This window comes from Gossypium hirsutum, chromosome A06, assembly GCF_007990345.1.
Source record: "Gossypium hirsutum isolate 1008001.06 chromosome A06, Gossypium_hirsutum_v2.1, whole genome shotgun sequence".
In the NCBI taxonomy this organism is placed as follows: Eukaryota; Viridiplantae; Streptophyta; class Magnoliopsida; order Malvales; family Malvaceae; genus Gossypium; species Gossypium hirsutum.
Window position 1 is genome coordinate 101,545,764 of NC_053429.1, and position 16,030 is coordinate 101,561,793.

General features: G+C 32.7%; 1 protein-coding gene across 1 annotated transcript; it reads right to left on the reverse strand.

Moving 5' to 3' along the window:
- Positions 1 to 1,425: 1,425 nt before the first annotated feature.
- LOC107962262 (ras-related protein RABA1c) lies at positions 1,426 to 5,665 on the reverse strand. Its single transcript, XM_016898580.2, has 2 exons — positions 5,032 to 5,665; positions 1,426 to 2,163 (listed from the first exon to the last, which is right to left on the reverse strand). The coding sequence occupies exons 1-2, from the start codon at positions 5,250 to 5,252 to the stop codon at positions 1,728 to 1,730; spliced, it is 657 nt and encodes a 218-aa protein (XP_016754069.1). The 5' UTR covers positions 5,253 to 5,665; the 3' UTR covers positions 1,426 to 1,727.
- Between the last annotated feature and the right edge of the window lie 10,365 nt (positions 5,666 to 16,030).

The following is a 16,030-nucleotide window of genomic DNA, read 5'->3' on the forward strand; positions in this document are numbered from 1 at the left end:
TTTAATGACATTGATTAATGTAAATTTATATTTTTTTCTTCAAATATCATTCATCTTTTCCAAATCATTAATTAATTTAAACAAAAACCAAAATTTTAAAAATATTATAATATTAATACACATACATTGCATTTCCATAAATCCAAACTAGTTTAGGTAAAATGGTGTTAATGTCATTCATCAATTGGGTTCTAACTCACTTATAAAATGATCAAAATTCCATTATTTTTAGAGATAATATCACATTTGGCATTTGTACTTTCATAAAATGTCTCATGTGGTTTCTGTATTTTAAAAATGTCTAATGACGGTATCTGAACTATCAATATGTATTTTATTATGATGCATGTACTTCCATAAAATGTCCAATGTGGTACTTGAACTATCAATATATGTTTTATTATGGTACCGTCAGTGAATTGCTAAACCAGCCAAAGAAAATTCATCATGTAATTTTTTTTTAAATCATCAAATCTGCATGGATAATACAACATTATATGAAAAATATAAAATAAAAAACCAATTTAAATTAAAAAAGACAAATAACGGCTAATAAAAAAGAAATAAATAATAAAAATATGGTCAATAAAAAAAGTAAATATTAATAACACCGTCTTATTTTTTCCAAACAGTTTTTCATTTAAAATAATATTTTTAATTGATCTTTAAATAATTTTTTTATTATCCATGAAAGTACATATATTTTCATGTAAGTTTAGTCTTTATTTAATTTTTATTAACTATATGTTTAATTATTATTTTTAATTTAATTTAATTTAATTTTGTTTTTTTTAATTTTTCACTTAATATTATATTAACCATACAAATTTTATGATTTGGAAAAAAAATATCTAAGTGTCAATTTTTTATTGACTAATTTAACAATTCATTAATGTTGTTAACATCACATACCATATAAAAAAATATATTGATAGTTCGGATGTCGCATTGGACATTTCAAAGTATAATTATTGCATTAAACATTTTATAAAAGTATAAGTACCAAATATAATATTATTCTTTATTTTTAAAAATAATAAATATTAGTTTTTTATATAAAATCTAGAAAACTTCTATATAAAAGCAAGAAAAGTACTTAATCTTCACTACAACTTTCTCATTTTCAATTCAATCGAAGTGACATTTTATTTTTATATAGTTATTATGAATTTATTATATAATATCTTGATGCAATTATTCCATTTATTTTATTGAATTTATTATTTTTATTATTTTAGCCATCACATCAGCTAATATTTACTTTATTCATCTACGAATGTCATAAAAATCATCATTGAAAACCCTGTAACCCATATCATCATAAAGCTCATGAAATTACATAACATTTTGGTATGGTTAAATCAGACGAACATTTGAAATAATTTATGATGGGTTACGGGGATTTTTTGGGATCTGTTAGAGAAATGAAGAAACAAATGGCATATGGTATTTCCAACAAAAGAGTTGGGCACAATTTGTTCTAAGTAAACAGACGTTCTAAGCACATATTTAAATGCAATAGTGTAAGACCCTGTTCTTCGTAATCCTCTTGTCTACTAACAATAACAGTCATCAGGGAAAAAAATGAATGAAAAATTAAATCAATCTCTGCTCAGATCTACTTTAGGCACCCTTTTAAGAAAATTTTACAAAACCAAGGTTTATGATGAAATCGAAACCCCGGCCGCATCATTTAAACAATCTGACTTCAGATTAGTGTGATCATCCTAGCTTGAGCAGCAACCTCCCTTCTTCATAGCTGACACGTCTTTACCCACATCGATTTTCTCTCCCTTTGATGGGACAGCTGAAGCATTCCCTTCCTCGCTGGTCTCCATAGCTTTCTTGCTCACGATATGGTAGATCTGTGTCAGAACTTCGGCAAATGCATTTTCAACATTAGTAGCTTCCAGGGCAGAAGTTTCCATGAAGTAGAGGGATTCTTTCTCCGCGAAGGATTTCCCATCTTCGGTTGAGACAGCCACAAGGTGACGAAGATCGGATTTATTACCAATGAGCATGACTACAATGTTGGGATCTGTGTGATCCCTCAACTCTCTTAACCACCTCTCGACATTTTCGAATGTGGAGTGTCGTGTAACATCATACACAAGAAGTGCACCAACAGCTCCTCGATAATAGGCACTTGTTATGGCACGATACCTATCAAGTAAAACAGCGAAGTTCGATCAACAACATAAAACAAACAGAAGAGCATGTCACGGATCTAGAATTAAAACACATTTATCTGCAACTCCCGTTTGAAGTACAAAATGATCATGTTTGAAGTACAAAGTAGTATTGAGAATCATAATCCATTCAGCCATTTAACCTCATCAGCCCTGATTATACCTACTGTGTCCAAATCAAAGGTTCAATAATGCATCTACTTCCTATGATATAGAAACTATACTGCAAGTATTAATACACGATGTAAAAGCAATTCCCTCAATGTTTATCTAATGCAAACTCTGCAGAGATGTACATCTCAGCTAAAATTTGTTAATGCGTACACTTTATTCCCAGGATGGGAGGATAGAGCCTTAGAGTCTGTTTTTCAAATCAACGAATCACAGCAGAAAACATATGCCAACTTAGTAGCCTTACATCCTACATAGATTGGAAGGGACTTAAAATGTTGGGATAGCATCAATGCTAAGTAGCTATGTTCACAGAAATTGTTATAATGAATGTCGATGATGGGAGTAAGAATGATCGCAAAGCAATAAGAAGGAAAAATAAAAACAAATATTTTACAGCCTCAGTCCTTCGCCCCCACAAATCCCCCTATTTTGCCTCTCTATTTTATTTCTTGAACAAGTGACAGGATTCGGGTCACACAACTCTAACAGAAATTAAGTCATAGGCATAGAAACCCTAACTGAAGACCTAGTTTATAATTTTCTTGGTCTTTTGGATATCTAAGCCCCCAGAATTTCAGTTTGATATAGTAGTTTGCACATGCTAACCACATTTATTTTTCATCAATTCATGAATGAGAACTTCAATTCAGTGTCTCATCAAACAATCTTGGAGCAGATTGGACACTTTACTAGATATTCGGACAAGGGGATGAAAAACCAAGGCCTGCAATATACATGAGCATGCCTCAAAAGAATCATGTCATTTGTCAAGCAAGATTCAGCGGTCTCGGAAGTGAAGCAAGCTAGATGTGCAATAGGGGAATTGCTGAGCCATGCTGGGGGCAATTGAAAAGACTGTAGAGGAGTATTTGGCTGGGGAGATAATATGGCAGGCAGCATTTGCAATAATATTCTCACTTTGGCAGCAATAGGCGATTATCAAACTTGGTCACTGGTGATGATGTGGCAGCTAAGATGGGAGAGATTCCATAGTAAAGTATATTGCCTTGGTGGCAAGCTGGCAGCTGCAGCACTCCTACCGTAATCTGGGACACAGGAAAGAGGCAGTCGACTTAAAAGGCTTAGCAGAAGTACTTTTAACCACTTCTTGAATCAGAAACCTAAAAGGGTACACCTCATTGGTTGCTCGCTCTATCCTCTAGGATCAAAGGGACTTCTCATATTGACAAATTTTCATTGTCAAAACCTAAAGTTACCAAAACTCCAGTCAAGTCTATATTGGTCAACGGCGTATAACATCCAAATTTTAACATTTTGGTGTTCAACAACAAACTTGACTGTACCATTACCCAATTAAAAACACGCTAGAATTCTCTTAAAATCAATAGTAGTAAATTATAGCATGTCGCTCTTCGAGTAAAGTATCCCACATTGCTAAAGAAACCTTAAGGTAAGTACAACTTCACCAGAATAAAAGAAAAACATTTATTGACGCACTACTCTTTCCCCATAAAATCAAGCTTTGCTTGGTAAGGTTAAAAGAAAATTGGAAAGATGAAAAGTTAACAGAAGGAGAAAAGTAGAAACACAGAAATTACATTTTCTTTTTGGCTGGAATACTGGGTAGAAAAGTTGAAGTATAGAAAAATATTTTTCTTTCCACCCATTGCCTGGTAGAGTAGAAAAATAAAAGAAACAAAATGAAAATTAAAAAAAAAGTAAAATCTGGTAAATATGCACACTTAACTTAAATCTTTCTCATTTTATCTCTTCTTGTCATTCCAATTTGGGATGATTTGTTTTTTTGCATTTGGATGGAAAATGATCATACATCTCCTATTTTTCTTTCATCTCAATTTTCTTTGTTAACAAGGCACACCCTAAAAGTTGCCACTCAAAGGACTTGAAAGGTCCCTCCCTCTAGAAACTAACATCATTTACTTGTTCAAGCCATTTCTTCCATAATCAATTTACCACACTGTAGCTAAAAGGTCCCTGCAACATCCCAAAATACCAGACTAGACTGATGCTAAACACTAGACTAACAAATTCCACGCGCAAATCGGAATCAAGATCCTGGTAAGCAATCATCATCTCTTTGTGACTAGTGATAACATATGAGAAAATCAGAAAGCGGGCAAGTAACGAAGACAAACAAATCTTATATCTAGCAGGAAGCGAACATATTAATGCAAAGCATGACCATCTCGTTTGTTACTCATTTTGTCAAGCCACTTAACTTTAGATGAATGCACACAACTCGTATAACAAGATCACAAGATTAAGAATAGTCAAGATCTGCTGACATGCACTTCAAATCTATGTTGGATCTATTTGCAATACAAGCCTATTAGGAAAGTTACTAAATCTAAACAACAGATTTGCAAGAAACAAGCAATCATAACACCATTTACTTACAAGATACTCTCAGATCTAGATAAGCAAGACCTTTTTTTTTTCTCTAGTATACTGGTAAAAGGAAGATTTGTTAAACCCCATTTCAGATCAAACCAAACTCTTCAAGAATCAAAGTTAGTTTCTTTTCCCAAGCAACAACAAATTTCAAGAAAACAATCTCCAAGAAGAAGGAAAACCTTATAGCTTATGATATTTGCCTATCTTTGTATACAAAATCAGAAAAGAACTATAAATACCCAGATCAAAAAAAAAAAAGGAAAGGAAGACGAGAAAGTAGGAAAAGTGAGACCTTTCTTGACCAGCAGTGTCCCAAATCTGAGCCTTGATGACCTTTCCATCAACATTCAAGCTACGTGTAGCGAACTCAACACCAATAGTGGACTTGGACTCGAGGCTAAACTCGTTCCTGGTGAACCTCGAGAGCAGATTTGACTTTCCGACACCGGAATCACCGATCAAAACCACCTTGAAAAGATAGTCATAGTCATCCTCAGCTCTGTAACCAGCCATCTTTACTCTTTCTCAGAACCACAGCTGTTACCCTCTTTCTTTGCGTCAAGTAAATAAACGAGTGTGTGAACGAGGGGATGGCCCGCGGCTTCTATGTATATTAAAAGCCTTTTCTTTTGAGATCTGCCTAAGAAAAAAAATCTAGTTGTTTTATGAGTTGGAAATGTAAAAGACTAATTGTCTGCTCCGTTGGACTCCAGAAAATGTGGGGAAATGTCCTTGAACGTTGGGGCTTTTTCTGGAATGACTTCAATGCCTTCAAAATTTTTCACCTATAATGTTGCTGTTGGAAAATGAGGATTTATGGGTCAATTTAACCAATGTTATTTACAGTCTTTTGAATTGGGAATGTTGTAATTTCCAGACACTATTTGTTGATTTTTCGGGTTCTTTTCCCTTTTTTTTAATAACACGAATAACGATAAAAATATGATAGAAGATTTTATATTAAAATTAATTTGCATTTTTCTATTTTTAACAAAAAAAGTAAATTAATTTTTGTATTATTAAAAATTAACGTAACTGATGAAATAATCAGAAAGTGTCACTCATGCTAATGTATATGAATCAATTTTTAACTATAGAAATAAATGAAAATTTTAATAAAAATATCAATTTGTTCTTTAATCTAATATATAGAGACTAAATTGTTCATTTTTTTTAATTAAGAGGGCAAAATATAATCTAATTCTTAGTATAAGAACATTCATGATAATTTTACTAGGAATAACTTGTTGAATCTAAGTTGTGGCTTATTGTCAAAGTATCTACTTTCCCCAAAAATAGCATACGTTTGAATCATTATTATACCAAAATTTGTAACTTATACAAGCTAGAAATATTTGTTACAAATATTGGTATACCGTTAGAAATTTTAGTATTAACTTGTAATCAGGTGATTTGGTTAAACATTTTTCTAAGTTTTTTTTGAAGGCATACAACAGAATTGTCAAAAAGAAACCTTCAATTTGAATGCTTTCAATGATATATTGGTAATGTTGTCTGAACCCAATCAAATTAATTGGTTGAATCCATTGGATCAAAGTGGTCGAGGTATCGATTTGGAAAGTGACAAAAAACTAGTGGATTTAGGAACTAATACAGATCGGTTGAATCAAACTAAAAAATTAGTTGAATCGATAGTTAAATTGGTTGAACCTAATTTTATTTTAATTTTTAATGTTTTCTTTATTTTTTTGATAATTTATTTGTTTTGAACCAAATAGACCAGTTAAATCGAGAATTGATGGTCTGATCGATTTAATCATAAGTCCAATTTAAAAAAAAAATGGATTTTGATTATCGTTTTATGCTAAGAGTTGTGTATACTATTTATTGTAGTCTCTCTTCTTCTTCTTCTTCTTCTTGATTTTATTAGTAAAAATATAACATATTTGCCCTTCTTCAAATAAAATATTAATATTTGATTTCTCGAAATATTGCTATTGGAAATTAATTTCTAAAATGTATTTTTAGAATTTTTTTACCAAAATAATATAAAATAATTAAATAAATACTGAAATGGGCTAAAGGCAATAATATTTACGAATCTAGGTAGGAGCTACAGTAAAAAATCGGTGCTGCTTGACCAATCAGCGGCACCCCTCTCCCCATCCACCGATCACATCAAGTTTTAAAAATATATATTTTTTATGGGTGCCGCCTACTCAATCGGCGGCATCGGACTGAAATGTGATGACCTAAAATATTTTGGGACCTACTATGTAAATTTGCCATTTTGATTCAAAAGCTTTAAGGGTGCCACCTGACAGTTTGATGACACCAAACTTCAAAAAGGTAAATTACTTAATAACCCCTTCTTATTTATTTTCTTTTATTTCCCATCAACACCGAAAATAGAGAGGCCTATTATTAATTAGTTCAAAAAGTTTTTCTACTAAAAAGTATTTTGTAAAAAAGTCGATTTCAACTGAAAATAAATTTCATTTATTTTTTGAAAAATAGTTTTTTTTTCAAATTATTTTATTCCCGTTCTAATAATTTTTTTGAAAAATAATTTTACAAAAAAATTACTTTTAAAAAATAAATAAAATTTATTTCTAGTTGGAATAAGCTTTTTTTACAAAAATACTTTTTAGTAAAAAAATTTAGTAAAAAAATTTTGGATTAATTTATAAGAGACCTTTTTATTTTTTGTGTTGAAGGGAAATAAAAAGAAATAATAAACAAGAAGGGTTTTATGAAGCAATATACCCTATTTGAAGTTTGGTGCCGCCAAGCTGTGAGGCGGCACCCTTAAAGCTTTTCAATCAAAATGGAAAATTTACCTATCATGTCCCTAGATATTTTAGGTCATCGCATTTCAGTTCGGTGCCACCAATTGACCAGGCGACACCCATAAAAAAATTTTCTTTTAAAACTTGATGTGACCGGTATAACAGCCCAATTTAGACCCTAATCGGAATGGTAGTTTTGGGACCATGAATCTGAGTCAAAAAAATATTTTTAAATTATTTTTAGTGTTTATTCTGTGTGAATTTATGTCTGTGAAAATTTCGTGATTTAATTTGGTCGTTTAGGTGCCCGATTAAATCAAAGGACTTAATCGCGTAAGATAAAAATTTAGTGGTTAAATGTGAAAGTACTTAATTGTTAATGTCTTTATTAATGGAAGCACCTATGATGTAAATATACCTTTACATACTTGCATGAACACATTCGGCTATTAGTAAGTAATTTAAACATAATAATAAGTAAGGGTAAAATAGTAACTTATGTGATACAATGTTATAATATAAAGTATATTATAAAATAATAAGACAAATCATAATGTGTTCATACTTTCTACTAGCCGAATATCAAAATAACCAAAGAAAAGAAAAGAAACTTAGGGTTCTGCACTTTTAAGCTTGATTCAAGGTAAGTTTTAGCTCGGTTTTTGATAATTTCTACGTTTTTGAGATCGTTGCTTCGAATACTTCAAAACTCATGCTTGAATTTTTAATTTTGATGAATATTTTGAGTTGAGCCATTTTTGATAGCTTGTGATTTTTGTTGGTTGATGATGAAAAATGAAAGATATGTTTTAGATTAACATATTTTGTATTGAAGTTTTTGATGATTTTGGGTAATTAGGACTTAATTGAAAAAATAATAATTTGAGGGACTAAAATTTGAAATAAATGAAATATATGGTCTTGTATGAACACTAGGAATATTCGGCCAAACAAGGGTACCTTGAAATTTTGCATATTTTGTGTTTTGTGCAATAGGGACTAAATTATAAAAATTGTAAATGCTAGGGTAAAATGGTAATTTGCCTATTTATGTGTTTTTGGATTAAATTGAATGAAAATATGTTTGAATGAGCTTAATTTGAATATGTTTAGATCAATAAATAAAGAAATCAGATTTGGACCGGGGAAAAACGAAAGTTGTCGACTAGCAGCCCCGTCCCGTTTTATGACATCTGATGTAAGTTTATAAACAAAAAGACGTGTGTATTTGGTAATTAAATGTTATATTTATATGCTGTTATGAAATGTAGAATTTTAATATGCTATGGCCGAAAATGATTAAATTTGACTACTACACTTTCGAGTTCGATTCGACCGAGTTACGACGTCCGAAAGCTCCATATGAACCTTAGGAATAGCTAGGATACATATGTCATGACATAGGATTTCGATATATGTGTGCGAGTAAGACCATGGCATCGATATGTGATTTCGATATGTGTTTACGAGTAAGACCCTGCTTGGGACAGTGGCATCGATATGTGGTTACATGTAAGACCACATCTGGGACGTTGGCATTGTACGATTTATGTGATTATTCGAGTGTCCTATCCAATTCCGAATGGTTCATTGGGCAAAGATAAGTTGTATTCGAATGTGTAAAACGAGCTAAATGACCAGGTATGAATTAGTTGAGATTTATTTAAAATAAGGTAAGTGTGTAAATTGATACTCATTACAAATTGTGTGTACTGCAAATGAGGATTACTTGTGAATTAGGTATGGGTATTCAACCTTGTGAAAATTATTGGAATGAGTATTAATTATATGTATGGGAATTTATGTATTCGGTCACATAATCAATGCATGTATATGAAATTATATGGTAACACGTGAGCTTAAGTAATTGAGTGTATGTGAATTAGATTTGTAATGATTATTTGGCTTTGGAAAATTAAATGCTAATATGTTAGTTTGACTATATGGACATTCGTTTAGGTGATATTTATAATGAATATATATATGTATATATAATATGAATTTATATGCGTTTGGATCTAAATGTGTTATGATAATATAATTTGGTTTAGTTAAATTACGTTGATAATATCCTTGGGTTGATTATTTGATTATGACTTACTAAGCTATAAAAAGCTTATTTGTGTATATGTTTATTTCTGTTTTATAGATTTTGGATCAAGCTACGAGCTCGAGGACTGTCAGCAAAGTTCATCACACTATCTACTGTTTTGGTACCTTATCAGCTAAACTCAAATTATGGCATGTATAGGCTGGATTTTATTTTGAAAATGATGAAAGTTGGTTATGTATAAATGCCATGCGAAAATGGCTAAGTTATTATATTAGTATCCGATTATGTTAAGTAAGGCTTTAACGAATCCTAATCATTAAATTGCTTGCTTTGAATGCAAAGTATGTGTGATGAGTGTCATATGCTTTGAAATTAGCTTGTGTGTTATGTTAGGCTTGGTCTTGTTTATCCTTAGTCAAATGTTTAATGAACTTTTTAATTAGTAATTGAAGTTGGAAGTTTGGTTTTGCATGTGATTCTTAAACAATAGGTTTCGGTTAAGAAAGAGCAAAGCTATAATGTATGTTTGGTGTGTTTATTATGATGCGATTGTAAATGTTATGTGCGGCATTGTCTCAATAATGTATTGGTTCATGGATAACCCAGTTGGCTAAATGATATGAATCTAGAATTTTAATGATAATTTTAGCTTTGACATTTGGATAAATGCGCAAGTTGTGAGCATTCATAATGAATAAAATATATGTTTTAAATGTCAAGTTTATATTAAGTCAAGGTCAAGGACGTATGCATAAAATACAATTTGGTCTGTTGATGATGTGCATATTCGGTTCTATGGTTCATTATAGAAGTCATTGTATTATTAAAAATCATGAAGTTATTAAGTAAAAGAGAAAAAAAGTGTGCATGACACTAATTTCAAAACTCATTATTGTATTAAGCTATGATGTGCGTGAATAACACTTAGACTTGCTATGTTATTTAAGTTTTGCATGTCGAGTACATGTGTAAAGTGCTTATTAATTATATACATGTGATGGTTATGTAATTTTATTAATTAAGTGCAAGTAATGGGTATTATGCAATATATAGATTATATTTAATACTGTTGTTTCATGTGGATAATATGACTATTCGCATACATGAAGTGAAATTTTCTAAGTTAAAGGATGTATTAATTTATTAATTAATTTTAATTAACCTTCCAGACTTACGTTTACGAATAATTATACATATATATGCATGTGTTCGTTTGAGATCGTGTTTAATTCTGTAATGCCTTATGACCCTGTTCCGGCGATGGATACTGGTTAGGGGTGTTACTGTAACACCCCAAACCTGGCCCAGACGTTATGGCCGGATCCGACATGCCACATCGAAGCATTCAAAACATTTTATATTGTTGATCCAGAAAAACCTACTTAGATTTTTAAAAGATAATTTCATTATAGGTTAAAGTGAATGGAAGCTGTGCACCAGGTAGGAAACCGGAAAAGAGGAGGTGAGTCTATTGGACTACTTAAGTACCAAGCTCCCTTCGGATCCAATCCTAGACATGCACACCGCCATTGCCACACCTTAACGTCATGTATATTTCTAGGAAACCGATTTGATTAAGTCATTTTTGGGAAAAGTGATTAATTTTGGAAAATACTTTCATTGCGGAAGCTTTGCTTGTTGCCGTGTTATTTTGAAATCAATTGTTTTTTTTTTAAAACGCGCCCTAAAGCTATCCAATTTCAACAGTTAAAATAAGTAATACCTATCTTAGTAATACATATTAAAACTATAAAAAATAATTAAGCGGCCTTATTACATTTAAAAACCCAAACCTCAACGTAAATAATAGGATGTCCAGTTCACCAGAAGAAAACCAAACTTTCAGAACGGGTGGCCACTCCGAATTCCCTCACAGCTCTAAGCCCACTATGGTTGGGGATTTCCTGCGTGGATGAAAATAAAAGGGGTGAGTTTGGGGAAACTCAATGTGTAAGGAAAACCCATTTAAAGCCCAAGTTAGCTCAAGCCTATTGGGCCTAAGCCCATTCAGGTAACAGTGTTACTGGACCAGAGCCCTTTTCAGATTACAATAAACTGGGCCTTAGCCCCTTATTCAGATAACAGTATTGCCCATAGGCCCATTTCAAAATACATGCAACATCAATAACATATGCAAGCCCATTTGGGGAGACTACTCAACCCACCAACCACTACACTCCACCCGTACCAGCCCTACACTCCATGTGGGGAATAGCTCAACCCACCCAGCCCAACACTCCACAGTTGCAGCCTTACTGCTTAGTTAACAGTAAATTGAGGCAAAGCCTCCAGTACGTGGACAAGCCACTTTCAGTACTTCCTCCGTCAATATCCCAATCCCATGCATCAGATAATAACAACATGGCATGCAGTAAATAACAACAGTCAAACATGCATTTAGGTCAATTTAACCCTAGGGGTATTTCGATAATTTATCTACTAGGGGTAAAACTGTAAATTTTCCACTTTTAAAGGTATTTCAGTAATTTATCTATTTTAGGGTTTTTCATGCATATTCCTACTTTTCACGTACTAACAGAATCACGCACCGAGGGCTCTTACCGAATTAGGCCTGTTGGCCCATAATTCCAATTTTGGCCCATTAAGCCCAAAAATATCGAGGGCACAGAAATCATGCACTTTGCAATCCAAATTTTGCAGCTTACCAAAAACATTAATCGATTTACCTCACGAGCATTCGCACACTCTCAAATCTACAAAATACCGGTTTTCGGCATTTCGGCTTTTCGACTTTTTCCAATCCAGACTAAGAAAGAGGGTGTTAGTTACACACCTGTTTGCGACGATATGCTGACGAGATCCACACACGAACCGCCTACAATTGGATTACTAACACGTTAATCTAACTATTCAAATACAAACTACGTATTAACCCCTTACAATATTCGGCCAACCACACCTACAGATCATAGTAAGCTTATAAGAAAACAATAAGCAACTCTTTAACAAATTTTTGTCAATGTTTACCACATAATCATAATTTCACTGCAAGCTGTCTTCCTGAGAAATAGTCACTAAATCATTTATAACTGGAGCTACGAAACTCCAAATCAAGTTCCGTTAATTTTCCTTGAAAATAGACTCATATATCTTCTATCCATAAAATTTTCAGAATTTTTGGTTTAGCCAATAAATACCAGATTTTTCTCAAAGTTTCCCATGTTTCACTGTTTGACTAATCTAACCACTCTTCATTACGAATCAAATTTCTCATTGTACAGAATTCAAAATATGTTCTCGTTTATTCCATTTGAAACTAGACTCATTAAGATTTAATTACATAATTTATGCAGCTTCTAAATCATCTCCCACAATTTATGGTGATTTTCCAAAGTCACGATACTGCTGCTATCCCAAGCAGATTTATTACCAAATCACTCTTTCACACCTAACTTGCATGCTTGTTATTTAAACATGTATATCACCAATCAATCATCACATATCTATGATTTTACTTAAGTATAATCTCCATTTCATCATTTTAAAGCACAACATGTTAGCGGATTTTTCCCTTTAACATCTAAGGCACATGCATGCTCATTTGTTTGGCTCAACTTCACCTATCTTCCATTTTTTCATCAAAAGAACATGAAACAACAACCATTTCCTTCATTTTAATTCATGACTAAATGCTCACAGCACAACTAAAAACCAAAATATGCTTCAAGAGTTAAGGTAGAATCAAGAAGAACTCATGAACCTCAAAATAGAAGCAAACTACCATGAACTTACCTTCAATTTTCTTCCCCAAGTGACCGAACATTCAAGAGCTTTCTCCTCTCCTTTCTCTTCTCTAACTTTAGGCTATGATGAACAAAGATGGACAAAACTTTATTCTTTTCACCCCTTTTTTTAATAAAATTTCATATTTCATCCATTTAATTCTTTAATACAAAAGACATGAAATGCCCATCATAGAACATTTACCTAACCCATTATCATGGAATATTTACCTAACCCATTATCATGGAATATTTACCTAATCCATTATCATGGAACATTTACCTAACCCATTATCAATTTGTACCATGAATTATGGATATCAAGTGCTCATATTGTCTACAACAACATGATGGCTGGCCACTTCATGTAAAATGGGAGGTCTGTCATGCAAATCCTCCTATTTTGCACTCCTATTTATTTGGCCACTTCAATTTAGCCTATAGCATTTTCAAACATTTTCATATAGGTTCTATTTCATAATTTCACCCCCTTTTTCTTATGGAACAAAAATTAACTAAAATTGCCAGGTTCTATCTTAAGCTTGGGCCTTCTAGAGGCCCACTAACATAATTAAACCTATGCCAACATTCACAGAATTCCCGAAAATTGGGGCGTTACAGTTACAACCAGTGGCTAGGGAGAGAGGTGTCGCCAATTGGTCAGGTGGCACCAGTTTTTTACTATAGCTCCTGCTTAGATTCGTAAATATTATTGCCTTTATCCCTTTTCAGTGTTTATTTAGTTATTTTATATTATTTGAGTAAAAAAAATCATATTTTTTAACATGACATCACCATCATGGGTGGCAATATTCATTTAAAAATTTTAAAATAATGATTTCTTATCATTGTATTTATTCACATACCTTTCCAACTACCATAATGAATATCATTAATAAGACTTTGCACCTATAGGTGGCAAGGTCAAGTTAAATAGGCTTGTAACACTTCATATCTGACCTGATCACTAAATCCAGACTGCAGGGTGCTACACTCCATTAACTATAATAAACCCATACCTTAAGAAAATATGCTGCAAATTGGGGATCATATAGTATTAACTTTTATTTTAAAATCCTTATTATAGTGCATTTTATATAACGAATGAAAGCCTAAAATAAACATATATATCGTAGTTATATAATCCGTTACGCATAAAGGATTTACTTGCAATTTATGTCACCAAGAGAGGATTTATTCCCATGGAAGTTTTATTACATTGGAACCATTACTTGATTTAAAATTTCAATATATTCACAACTCGGTTACGACTTGACTTAGACCTTAGGACTCCACCTTTGGTTTACGCCACTGTATGCATATTATAACTAAGAAACAAATTTTTCATTGCATAACGAACTCTAGCATGACTCCTTCTCGAACTCTCAAAATCCTCCTATTTACCTGTAATACATAATAACACAAGTAATTTTTTAGAACATGATGAGTTTTCATAACTTATTAACACAACTCTAACACGCTTGCACTTCGTGGCTGGGACTTAACGATCATCTTGCTCGTATTAGGATAGTATGCCAATCTTATTGTCATAGTAATTACATCATATAAATTGGTCTACTCATACTTGGTGTAACAGACCATTTTTCAGTGAAATCAGAAATAGTGGTTTCGGGGCCACAAATCTGACCCAAAAATAAAATTTATTTTTATTTTATTAGATGATCTGTATTATGATAGACATGTCTTGTGAAAATTTTGATACAAAAATTTTATTGATTTAAGTGTTTAATTATGAGAAGAACTAAATCACATAAAATGCGAAAGTTGAATTCTAGTAGTTATAAGGATTAAATAGCTATGGAATTCAAAACTAGAGGTCCCTATATGGTAATTAGACCATTAAAGAAAAGTATGTAGATTTTTGGTGGCTCATCTATGGAAAAATTAGAAAAGGGCAAGGACTAAATTGGAATTGAGAACACGGGCAGAGACACGGGCGTGTGTTCCAGTCGTGTGTGCTACACGGCCAAGAACACGGGCATGTGTCTTGGCCATATGAAACATGCACCTATTGTTGAATTGAATTAATTAACACACGGCCTAACACACGAGCATGTGGCTTGGCCGCGTGCTCAAGTTAGAGAGTTACACGGGGTCGAACACGGACTCTAGCATGAGTGTGTCCCGGGGTCACACGGGTGTGCCCCTTAGACCACACAGGCATGTGAGCCCTGGACCTTGGAAATTTTTTTATAATTTCGCGAAAAATTCTTAGAGCTTCCGATTAAGTCTCAACTTGATTTTATTACTTGTATTAGGCCTCGAGGGTCCAATTAAGAAACGTTTTGAATGATCTCGATTAATGAATAGTAATTTACATAAATTATTTTGTAAAATGTTTTGAAAGTTCTAATAATGATCTGAAACCCTATTTCGATGACGGATGTGGGTTAAGCGTGTTACATTTAGTGGTATCAGAGCTACGGTTTAGCCGATTCTCAGATTTGACTTAGTAAATACGAGTTTAGCTATACATGTCATTATATAATTTGTGATAGTGTGATGACTCCTGATCATTTTAAATGTGTTTTTCATATAGTAATGTCATTCAACCGAGCTAGAGCTGAATCTGAGGAAGCTGAGAGCAATGCTTTAACTTCAGTTCAAAGAGTTGCGTCAGCGTCTGGTAGTGAAAGGTCCGTGTCTGAGGGCCGAGGTGAGGAGGCAAAATAGGTCTTCTTTGAATTGATGAATGAGTGGTTTACCGAGTACTTTAGAACAAAC

Bases quoted from the DNA above. Each gene is read 5' to 3' on its own strand.
- LOC107962262 (XM_016898580.2), bottom strand. From the start codon at position 5,252: ATGGCTGGTTACAGAGCTGAGGATGACTATGACTATCTTTTCAAGGTG. The intron at 2,164-5,031 runs GTCTCACTTTTC...TTTACTTGATAG, and splicing joins GACACTGCTGGTCAAGAAAG to GTATCGTGCCATAACAAGTG.